Source organism: Scyliorhinus canicula, chromosome 8 (assembly GCF_902713615.1).
Source record: "Scyliorhinus canicula chromosome 8, sScyCan1.1, whole genome shotgun sequence".
Taxonomy (NCBI): Eukaryota; Metazoa; Chordata; class Chondrichthyes; order Carcharhiniformes; family Scyliorhinidae; genus Scyliorhinus; species Scyliorhinus canicula.
This window is the reverse complement of record NC_052153.1, coordinates 21297605-21310111: the sequence shown is the minus strand read 5'-3', so window position 1 is coordinate 21310111 and position 12507 is coordinate 21297605. Positions and strand designations below refer to the sequence as shown.

Sequence of the window (12507 nt, the reverse complement as noted above, 5' to 3'; positions counted from 1 at the left end):
TATCTAAACGTGTTCCCCGGGGGGAGCTCAAATTTCTCCTCCAGCTCTCCCAGGCTCGCAAACCTCCCCTCTATGAACATGTCCCTCAGTTGCCTGATGCCCGCCCTGTGCCAGCTCTGGAATCCCCCGCCAGTGTTCCCCGGGACAAATCTGTGGTTTCCTCTCAGTGGCGCCGCCATCAGACCCCCCACTTCCCCCCTGTGTCGCCTCCACTGCCCCCAGATTTTCAGGGTGGCCGCCACTACCGGACTCGTGGTATACCTTGTGGGGGGGAGCGGCCATGGTGCCGTTACTAGCGCCCCAGGCTTGTATTGCCGCAGGACGCCCTCTCCATACGTTTCCAAGCTGCCCCCTCCCCCTCCATCACCCACTTGCGCACCATCGATGCGTTCGCCGCCCAGTAGTATCCGGAAAGATTGGGTAGCGCTAATCCTCCCCTGTCCCTACTCCGTTCCAAGAAAATCCTTCTCACTCTAGGGGTGCCATGTGCCCACACATAGCCCATAATGCTGCTAGTTACCTTCTTGAAGAAGGCCCTGGGGAGAAAGATGGGCAAGCACTGAAACAGAAACAAGAACCTCGGGAGGACCGTCATTTTGACTGACTGCACCCTCCCTGCTAGCGACAGCGGTACCATGTCCCACCTCTTGAACTCCTCCTCCATCTGCTCCACCAGCCTTGAAAAGTTCAGCTTGTGGAGGGTCCCCCAGTTCCTTGCCACCTGCACCCCCAAGTACCTGAAGCTCTTTACTGCTCTCTTAAAGGGGAGCCGCCCAATTCCCTCCCCCTGATCTCCCGGGTGTATCACAAAGACCTCACTTTTACCCACATTTAATTTATATCCCGAAAAGTCCCCAAACTCCGCTAGTATTTCCATTACCTCCGGCATTCCCCCTTCCGGGTCCGCCACATATAACAACAAATCATCCGCATAGAGTGATACCCGATGTTCCTCCCCTCCCCTTGTCAGTCCTCTCCACCCCCCTGAACCCCTCAGTGCCATCGCCAACGGTTCGATCGCTAATGCAAATAGTAAGGGGGATAGGGGGCATCCCTGCCTGGTACCTCGATGGAGCCCAAAATACTCTGACCTCCTCCCGTTTGTAACCACACTCGCCATCGGGGCCGAATACAGCAGCTTCACCCACTTGATAAATCCCTCCCCAAACCCAAACCGTTCCAGCGTCTCCCACAGGTATTCCCACTCCACCCTATCGAATGCCTTCTCCGCATCCAGTGCTACCACTATCTCAGCCTCCCCCTCCACTGCTGGCATCATAATCACATTCAACAGTCTCCGGACATTTGTGTTAAGTTGTCGTCCCTTTACGAACCCCGTCTGGTCCTCATGGATTACCCCTGGCACACAATCCTCTATTCTGGTTGCCAGGACCTTTGCCAACAGTTTGGCATCTACATTCAAGAGGGAGATAGGCCTGTAGGACCCGCACTGTACAGGGTCTTTGTCCCGCTTCAGGATCAAGGAGATCAGGGCCTGTGACATTGTCGGGGGCAGAACCCCCCCCTCTCGCGCCTCATTGAAGGCTCGCACCAGCACTGGACCCACCAAGTCCACATACTTCTTATAAAATTCCACCGGGAACCCATCCGGCCCCGGCGCCTTCCCCGCCTGCATCTGGCCTATCCCTTTAACTAGCTCCTGCAGCTCTATCGGCGCCCCCAGCCCCTCCACCCGTTCCTCCTGGACCTTTGGGAACCTCAATCTATCGAGGAAGTTCTCCATTCCCCCCCTCCTCCTGGGCGGCTCAGACCGGTACAATTCCCTGTAGAAATCCCTGAAGACCCCGTTCACCTCTTGCCCCTTCTGCACTACGTTCCCTCCCTTCTCTCTCACTCCCCCAATCTCTCTGGCTGCATCTCGCTTGCGCAGCTGGTGTGCTAGCATCCTGCTCGCCTTTTCCCCGTACTCATAGACCGCGCCCTGTGCCCTTCTCCATTGCGTCTCCGCCTTCCTAGTGGTCAGTAGGTCAAACTGGGCCTGTAAACTGCGCCGCTCCCTCAACAGCCCCTCCTCTGGTGTCTCCGCATATCTCCTGTCCACTTCTATAAGTTCCCCCACCAGTCTCTCCCTCTCCTGCCTCTCCTTCCTTTCTCTGTGTGCCCTTATGGAGATCAGCTCTCCTCTGATCACTGCTTTCAGGGCCTCCCAGACTACCCCCACCTTCACCTCGCCCGTGTCGTTCGTGCCCAGATATCTCTCAATGCCCTTCCGGACCCTTCCGCACACCTCATCGTCCGCCAGCAGCCCCACATCCAGGCGCCACAACGGGCGCTGGTCCCGTGCTTCCCCCAGTTCTACCTCTACCCAGTGTGGTGCATGGTCCGAAATCGCAATGGCCGAGTACTCCGTGTCCTGCACTCTCGAAATCAGCCCCCTGCTCAGTACAAAAAAGTCTATTCTGGAGTACACCCTGTGGACGTGGGAGAAAAAAGAATACTCCCTCGCCCTTGGCCTGCCAAATCTCCAAGGGTCTACCCCCCCCATCTGCTCCATGAACCCCCTTAGCACCTCTGCCGCTGCCGGCCTCCTATTCGTCCTGGAACTCGATCTGTCCAGCCCAGGGTCGAGCACTGTATTGAAGTCCCCCCCCATGATCAGGCCCCCTGCCTCCAGACCCGGAATGAGGCCCAACAGGCGCCTCATAAAACCCGCGTCATCCCAATTCGGGGCATACACATTCACCAGCACCACATTCTCTCCCTGCAGCCTACCCTTCACCATCACGTACCTACCCTCCTTATCTGCTACCACCTGCGCCGCCACGAACGACACCCTCTTTCCCACCAAAATCGCCACCCCCCGGTTCTTTGCGTCCAAGCCTGAGTGGAACACCTGTCCCACCCACCCCCTTCTCAGGCGTACCTGGTCTACTACTCTCAAGTGAGTCTCCTGCAACATTGCCACATCCGCCTGCAGTCCCTTTAGGTGTGAAAAAAACCCTTGCTCTCTTGACCGGCCCATTCAGCCCCCTCACGTTCCAAGTAACCAACCGGGTCGCGGAGCGACCTGTCCCTTTCCCCTGTCTATTAGCCATGTCCTGTCCCCCGTTCGCCCCGGGTCGACCCTCCCCTTCTGACCCGTTCCCCATGGCGATGGCCCCCCCCCCCCTCTCCTCCCGTTCTTCCCTTCCCGTCCTCGGCCTTTCCAGCAGCAACCCGGTATCCCCCCCTAACCCCCCCCCCCCCCCCCCCCCCCCCCCCCCCCGGCTAGGACCCCTCCTAGCCGCGGTGTATCCACCATCGTACTCCCGAGAGTCAGCTGATTTTCGCTGACCCGGCTGCCCCTGCCACACTCCGACTCCTCCCGATGTGGGGGGGGGGAGGGGCCTCCCCCCCCCCTTGCCATCCCTCTCTGACCCCGCTTCAGCGCGGGAAAAGCCGCCATTGCTGGCCACACCCCACTCTTCTCTCCTCCCCCTTCCTCCGTCCCGCGCGCGGGAAACAGGGGAAAGCCCGCGCTTTCGCCCGGCCACACCCTACCCCGCCATCTTCAATTCCACCCCCGTCCCCATCCAAGCCCATAAAAAAGCCCCCTTAAAACGAGAGGAAGAAAAAAGAGAAAAAGAAAACCCGCATAACCAACTTGCACCCCCCCCGTCCCGCCTCCCCAACTTAACAATATAACAATATAAATAACAAATCTCAAATAAATACATAAATACATAACTATGCCTGCATAACTAAATAACTACCCAATAATAACGTATTTAACCATCACCCTCCATCGAACAGAACAGTAACCATAACCCTTAAAGAACAGATCAAAAAACAGTAAAAAAGCCCCCCCTACAACAACAATAATTAAGGGAAGTTGGCAACGGGAAGAGACACACAAAAAGGAACAAACAAACCCCCCATAACACAAGTTTCAAAGAAACCAAACGATCCATCAACTTTAACCAAGTTCCGTCCTGGCCTAAGAAAGACATGGGCCACTTGATCAGTCAAGGGTACTCGGGCGGCCTCGACCGCCGGCGTTCCCAAGTTCTAGTTCAGGTCCAGCTTTTCCTCCCGAACAAAAGTCCATGCCTCCTCTGGGGTCTCAAAGTAATGGTGCTGGTCCTTGTAGGTGACCCACAAGCGCGCTGGCTGCAGCATTCCGAACTTGATCCTCTTTGCGTGCAGCACCGCCTTCGTCCGGTTAAACCGGGCCCGCCGCTTTGCCACCTCCGCACTCCAGTCCTGATATCTTTTGTTAAAAGTTAATTGGCACCTGTGACTGTTCATCTGTATCTCTAAACCAAAAAAATAAAAGTTACAGTGTATTGAGCCAGGGTTCCATTCCGTGACCTGACTGCCCAGGAGTAACAGCTGCTGAGCTCGTACCGCTATGAACAGTGAGCTAGGTTTTTTATAACATGGGGCAGTGTGTTATCCCTCTAAATCTGCCACAGCTGGGCGTCTTTGTGTCACTAACTGAGTTAGTCGGATGTTAACTCCCAATGAGATGTGGGTTGGCTTGTTTGCGTTGTGTTTTCACTAGGGATCCATGTCTTATTTAGGAAGGTTGCTCAGTACCTGATGCAGGTTGAGTTGTTTTTGCCTCCCGAGTGTAGGTGGTGGAGGTGGTGCCGAGAGGGGGGAGTTTGCAAACGAAAGGCAGATACTGTACCACCTTCCAACTGCCTGTATGCTTTAAGCTGCTTTTATGTCATCAGGGAACAATGTTCACCGCTCACAATGGCTGGATCTTGAGCAGCTGGCAGCAACTTGAAGGCAAAACAGAATTCTCTTTACCTGGTGGCTGAGAAGATTTAAAAAAAATATATATTTACTGGTGTTTCTTGATTTGCTTTAGGCAGGTTTACCTTTGATTTGCAGCAATCTGTACGATCTGGTGGTGCTATTGCGAATATTCATATATGAAAGCAGTGTCAGGAGATGTGGCAACTTGGGCTAACTGAGCAAGTATGCTTTTGTTTTTTATGCTGCAGTATGTATTTTTGGCAGGCTTTAGATTTCTCCCAGTACAGGTACTTGGTGCACACCTGCGTTTTAAGGGTGTGCTTTATATAAAAAAAACCTGTTTGAGTGCCGAGCAATAATTTTAATGCCCAGTCAGCGCTCTGATGGATGTTGGAAAGCCTAGTGTAACTGTAGTAGAATAACTAATCTCTCGTCCGCTTTACTGAGAACACTGGCTTTGTGCTGCATCCATTTGCTGATTCTGCATTGTGAGTGCTTTTCTTTTACGGTTTTTGATGAGCCACATCTTCTTCTGTTGCATTAAAAGCCGTGTATGTGCGTGGGTCACCTCTGATCTCGACGACACAAATGCTCTTTTTGCATTGACTTCCTGGGTTCTGCCTTCCATAAAATTTCCATTATCCCAAACCTGGCTGCACATGCTCTCTTTGCATTTAAGTCAGTGCATTCTCTCACTCAGTCACGCTAACACATGGCCTCATGTCCTGGTCACCTTAAATTTACTGTTTTTTGTTTTGGTTTATAAATCCCTCCGTGACTTCATCCCATTCTGGCTCCAGAACCTCCTGTAGCACCAGCAGCCCCCCCACATCCCCCAGACTCTGGCCTCTTGTGCACCCCCTTCCGTCTTCATCTCTAAATTGGTAGCCGGACGTTCAGCTTTGTGGGTCTTACTTTGTGGAATTCCCTCCCTGAACCCCTCACTGTCATTCTATTTTTAAAATAAAAGTTCCTCAAAATGCATCTCATTGGTTACTCGCATGCCTCTGGGGTGTTTTATTGACTGTCAGATTGGGGCCCAAGTCTGGATTTCTACAAAATTCTGGCATTCACGTGAAGTGAGATTGCTTTGATCAGACGCTTGTAGTGTAAATGTTCACATTCCAACATAAAACATTGTCTACAGACCAAGTTCTATCCAGTTACCAAATTAACTGAGCACATTGGGCAGCTATGATATTGAATGATGTTCTTCAGATGAATGTCGAGCTTGAACTGTACTAGTTGTATAATAATAATCTTTATTAGTGTCACAAGTAGGCTTACATTAACACTGCAATGAATTTACTGTGAAAATACCCGAGTCGCCACACTCCGGGTAGATTGAGGGAAAATTCAGAATGTCCAATCCACCTAACAAGCACTCTTTCGGGACTTGTGGGAGGAAACCCTCACAGACACGTGAATTTGCTCTTTTTTTTGAGAGGTGCCTGCTGGAAAATTAGTGTAATTGAATAGAATGGAAAAATATTAAAAATCCACAAATTGCCATCAGCTGTGTTCATGCACCGATCAAGCAAAGTTGTTATCGAAAATCTGAAGCCTCCCACCACATCGATCCTCCCACCTTCAAACTTGATGGATTAAGAACTTCCCAGAGTGATACAGCACTAAGAGGCATTGTGGCTCATTGTTCCCTTCCATAGAGCTATCCAATTGGCCCATTCCCTTCACCCATTTACACAATTTCATTTTGAAAGTTACAACTGAATATGATTGCAGATCATCAGAACATACTTTTTTTTTCTTAAAGGTTTTTACATATCACCTCTAATTCTTTGCTAATCACTTTAAATCTGTGCCCTCAAACCCTTTTCCCACTGGAAACAGTTTCTCCTTCTTATTCCAGCAAAATAATTCATGATTTTGACCACCTCTGCAAATCTCCTCTGCACCCAGGGTCACTGACCTGTTACTTTGCCGCATCTGCTGAGTATTTCCAACATTTTCTGTTTTTATCTCCACTTGACCTCTTTTGCTCCAAGGAGAGCAATTCTAGCCCCTTCGCTTAACTGAATGTAGCTGTCACAAGTTAGAACGTAGGAAGGTAACAAATGGGAGCAGGAGTAGGCTGTCCATCACCTTGAGCCTGCTCTGCTGCTCAATAAGATGGTGGCTGACCTGATTATGGCCGTACTACCACTTTGCTGCTTGCCTTCCCCCCCATAACTCTTGACTCCCTTGTAAATCAAATAAGCTGCCTAACTCAGCCCCAAATATATTCAATGACCCGGTATTCAATGCTCTTTGGGGAAGAGTATTCCAAATGCTAATGGCCCTCTTGAGAGAAGTTCCTCCCCACCTCTGTTTTAAATGGGAGACTCTTTATTTTCAAATTGTGCCCACTAGTTACTGATTTATTGAGAAGAAGCATCTAGCCTGTCGAGCCCCTCACAATCTTCTGTTTCAATAAGCTCATCTCTCATCTGAGGGTAGAGTAGAAAGGGGTGCTGAGCCAGCAAGAAAAGTGAACACTTTTGCCAAATTTTTTGTTCGGAGGCTTCTAAAAAATGTAGTTGTTTGTTTATTTCTATTTTTAATTAAGTGCCAATTTAATGTGGCCAATATACCTACCCTCCACAGCTTTGGGTTCTGGGAGTGAGACCCATGCATACACAGGGAGAACGTGCAAACTCCACACTGACAGTGACCCGGGGCCGAGACTGAACCTGGGTCCTCAGTTCCATGAGGCAGCAGTGCTAACCACTGAGCCAACCTGCTGCCCCTTTGTTCGGAGGTTAATAATAAAAAGAACATTTTTTTTTCAATTTACCTTGTATTGACTGCCTGCTCAGTGCTGTGTTTTGAGGTTAGAACTTTGACTTCATGATATAACACTATCAACGACATTCACAGCCCTCCACACCTTACCAAGTAAGGCTGAGCTTTGGACCTAGCAGTGTGAATTAGCTGCCCAGGCCTGAAACACACACTGTGGAGCAATTTGCTCCAGTTCACTAGCTGGAATGAGCGTTCCATTTGCCCGGTGATCTTAAAGATCTGCTTTTTACCTCCTCAAGGTCCTGAAAATCCCTGGCTGGTTCAGGCGTACGTTCGTGCAGCTAAACATCCTTTTGCATCCGTTGTTGGGCAGGAAGTATTTCAGAGTGGCATCATTCCCTCTGACACAGATTTTCGAATCTATCGGGACTATGGCAACATTCCAGGTACTTTATTGATTTAATTTTAAGTAAATTGATTGCAGTTCACACCAGGTAGTCCTGAATTCCTTAAAATATTCAATTTCCAGAAATGCTTATTTTTCAATGTTTAAAAAAAACATTTAACTTCAATGCTTAACATTGCTTCGAGGAATCTGTTGGGCGGCAGTTCACATTAGTGCACTGATGCAGAATGTCAGGAAATAGAAAGGCACAGGCTTTCCTAATTCCTAATCTGAGCCATTCCAATTGGAAGTTTTGGCATCTCCTGGAGGGAGTAAATTAATTGAGATGGCTGTGTCGGTGCTGGGGAGCCTATTGTGCACCTTATGTTCACTATCCAAAGAAGGCATTGCCAGTTCAATTCGATTGCCCGCCCTCTATACGCTGATGATACACGACTTGCAATATTAAGAAAAAACATGATGTTTGCCATTTTTAACTACTTTCGGCCAAATAAGTTGCCCAGAACTGTGGAAAATGTTTCTTTATTGACCAGTTCTTCAAAAGAACACAGGGTTTTAGCACCAAATCAATCTTGGAAGAATATGCTGGAACTTTAATGCGTATTGTAATGGAGGGTTACTTCACTTCCTCCCCACTGATGCACTTTGTAAGTAGATGATAATTGAGGTTCTACTGTTCATTTTGTTTTTACTGCTGCTTTCATTCCGTCAGATTGCAATGAGTGTTACCTATGCTTGTCTTTCTGGAACGGTCTTGGAGCTTTCATCACTGAAATGAGGATTCAGGTTTTCCCTATTCACCAATGTGCTATGGCATCTGCTCTCATCTGCGACTTGAAAACAGCTACCTGAACACTTCGAAGTTAATCTGTAAAAGTACCCCCACTGTGCTGTCCACAAAAACTGGATTCCATTAAAAGTTCTAGTAGACAATGCAGGTGCAGATAATTGAGGTTGTGCTCTTAATGGGTTTCTGTGTTTTCTGATGTTTTTTTTTCAACACAGAGATGATACAAAATTTTCTGTCACTAATTTGCCTGGGAACATCTTATGATATGTATTCTTTTTCAGGAATAGACTTGGCTTTCATTGAAAATGGTTATATTTATCACACAAAGTATGACACAGCAGATCGAATTCCTCTGGACTCCATTAAGAGGGCTGGTCGGTAGCCTTTTTTCTCTGTACACAAAGTGCTTCTTGTTCTAATAATAATGTGTATGTTTGTTTTGGAACCAAATTCTTCAAAATGTGTAAGTCCTATGACTGTGAAAGCAAATTAATCGAGCCATCAATTTTAATTGATGTGGTTATGCCTTTGGGCACTTTTTTACTATTGTGGACTGTTGAATTCAATTAATTCCTTACAAGTGTAAACATGGATTAGCTTAATTTAGAACCATAGATATTACATCAGCTCAAGTGCTCATCACCTTTGCCCTGATTTATTGCCCCTTTCAAAAATCAAATATTTATCCTATTATTTTTAAAAAGCTGTTGTGGATTGTGCTTCCATCACAGATTCTGGATTCATGCCTTAATAAGCTGTGTGTAGATTTAAAATAAAAAGAGAACATCAATTCTATTACCATTTTGGTGATTAAATGTATGCTTCTAGTTACCTGTGGAGAATTTGTTTCCTTTCAAATGGTGACCCTTTTTCCATCCTAAACTTTTTTTTACTGGGAAATTCTTCCCTAGTAGTTTGTTCCTAACTGAAGCCTCTACCGATTTTCCAATGCTGTAGATTTAAAAACATTTCTGTTAATTGTAAATAGTGCAAAAAAGAACTTAATATTCACTGATAATTCTCTGTGGAATATATCATTAAATCGTGCAACATCGATTATAGTATTTTCACAATCACTGAGTGGTAGCACAGTGGTTAGCATGTTGCTTCACAGTGCCAGGGTTGATTCCCGCTGGGTCACTGTCTGTGCGGTGTCTGCACGTTCTCCCTGTGTCTGGGTGGGTTTCCTCCAGGTGCTCCTGTTACCTCCCACAGTCCCGAAAGACGTGCTGTTAGGTGAATTGGTGTTTCAGAACAGCTGGCGGAGTGTGGAGACTAGGGGATTTTCACAGTAACTTCATTGCAGTGTTAACGTAAGCCTGCTTGTAAAGGTTAAAAAATAAAGACTTTTATTTCATGGCACTAATGCTTTACTTAACAGAAGTAGCGTTTTTGTGACATGAGGAAATAATTCAACACATTACTCAAGGTTACAAAATCCTTCTTATTTTTAATTTCTAAATTTCCCCCAAGTATTCAATGTACTGTTCTTCTGTGCTCTAGATGTGTACCTTGCTAGGTGATTAAACATTTTTATTCCTATTTTTCCCCCAAGCACATGGAATACATGTATTATAAAGCTTCTTTATTCTGCCTCAACAGTTTGTCCGTGCCCTTCTATTCTATTGAGTTGTTTGAGACTTCACAGTCACAAGCTTATCAGTTTGAGTTGGGTTTGGTCCCAGGTGCCTCATTTCAGAAGTTGAAGGATAGCCAGAAAATGCATTGAACCTCCTGGCTCCCAGCCAGTCATTCTTCCATGACAAAATATCTGCAATTGAGACACGTCTGGCCAGGTGTACTTGTTTAGGATATTGTTATAAAATTGTAGTGACATGGTAAACTTAATCTTGTTTTTAAACAACAACTTACTAACGTGGGTTCAAGATGGCTAGCAGTTAAAAAAAAAGAACTTTCATCAGTGAAGCTCACCAGTTTTTACATGTGAGAATAATCCACTGTTATATCCAAATTGTTCCAGTCGGTAACAGGGACTGCTCAGAAAAATGGGTCCTCTGCAGGAGATCTTGTTGCAAATGTTTGTTTTCTTTGGCGGCTTTTAAAACACTGATGTTGATGCAGGTGTAAACAAGATGTCTTGGATATGTAAGCATATGAAAATGACAGGCAGGAAAAGACCAGATGGTTTATCAAGCCTTCCCCACCATTGGCTGCTCCATCATGGCTAAACACTTCTTTCCACCTCCTTTGCCCATAACCACACTAAATCGCCTGGGAGGTGCGATGAAATCCAGGACCAATAAGTAAACACAAATACAGTGGAATTCCCTTTATAGTGTTACCTATGAAAATCGTTACCTTTTTATGTGACAGACTTTTTTACCCCATTCAGCAAACCTCTTCAATGCATTAGAGGGTCAGGCCTCAGCGCAGTCGCTGACAATGTGTTCCAAGAAGCTATCAATTCTCAAGGAATGGATAAACTGTCAGTCCAATAAAACTTGTACACAGTTAAACCTCTTGCACCAGCTCTCCCCATTGAGTTCATGTCAATTTACAGAAATCTGCTTCGAATTATGTTAGAATTTGTTCTTCATCTTGAAATGAAATGAAATGAAAATCACTTATTGTCACGAGTAGGCTTCAAATGAAGTTACTGTGAAAAGCCCCTAGTCGCCACATTCCGGCGCCTGTTCGGGGAGGCTGTTACGGGAATCGAACCGTGCTGCTGGCCTGCCTTGGTCTGCTTTCAAAGCCAGCGATTTAGCCCAGTGAGCTAAACAGCCCCATGTCAGGGAGTGGTTCCGCCACCATATTTGTTTATTCACTAAATACACAAAGAATTAGAAAGTGGAAGTAGGTAATTGAAACAGTTTTTAAGCTATTATTCTAAACTGTTTTATGGTATTTGTAGGTGACAATATCCTGGCTGTACTGCAGTACTTGGCAACATCTGAGGAGCTAGCTGACTCAACACAGTATCGCCATGGGACCATGATATTTTTTGATGTTCTTGGATTGTTTGTTGTGGCCTACCCACAGCGGATTGGTGCTATAATAAACTATTTGGTAGCTGTGGCAGCTGTTGTCTACTTAGGAAAAAAATTCTCAATGTCGATAAATCGAGGCAAGTCTCAAATTCCTAACTGTTTTTTGCCGTGGTAATTTTTAGTCCTAAATATATTAGTCCTTTAACAAACTGTAGTAACACACTACTTGAGATAACATTGCAATATCTAGCAAAGAACATTTGGTTCATGTCACATTTGAGCTCTCTTGGTTATACTGGCTCCAGGTCAGAAGGATGCCAGGTGTAAGTCGTAACCATGATGTGGAGATGTCGGCGTTGGACTGTGATGAGCATTCACCTGAGGAAGGAGCAGTGCTCCGAAAGCCAGTGTTTGTAACAAACATGTTGGACTTTAACCTGGTGTTGTAAGACTTCTTACTGTAAGTCGTAACAGGTCTTGAACGTGGAATATTGACTGATTTAACAGAGGACGCTTTGCATAATCAGAGATGCTGTCCTTTGAGATATTAATCAGTATCTGCAACTGTTTCATTTTGACTTTAAGGATCCTGCATCACCGTTCTAGGAGGAGCAGTAGTTTCTCCTAGTGTACTCTACAACAATTCTACATCAACATCACCAATAACAACTTAACTGGTTATTAGTTTCACTAATATTGGTAGATTATGTTGTGTGATAGTGATTCAAAAGAACCCTGTTGGACCTTAACCTGTTGTTGTAAGACTTCTTACTGTGCCCACCCCAGTCCAAAGCCGGCATCTCCACATCATTTTAAATATAAGTCTTCGTTTTCCTTTTAAGTGTCTGTTATCACAGTGAGTTCCGGATTATGAAGGTGTATTCGCACTAAATTCAAAATCATTGTTATGT

General features: G+C 46.3%; 1 protein-coding gene across 1 annotated transcript in view; it reads left to right on the top strand.

Annotated features, from left to right (window-relative positions):
• Positions 1-12507, top strand: part of LOC119970152 (endoplasmic reticulum metallopeptidase 1) — a 45779-nt gene that overhangs the window by 14099 nt on the left and 19173 nt on the right. The window contains exons 5-7 of the mRNA XM_038804249.1: positions 7749-7895; positions 8927-9019; positions 11521-11733. Of these exons, the coding sequence (XP_038660177.1) occupies positions 7749-7895; positions 8927-9019; positions 11521-11733 (453 nt within the window). The remainder of the gene's footprint in view (positions 1-7748; positions 7896-8926; positions 9020-11520; positions 11734-12507) is intronic.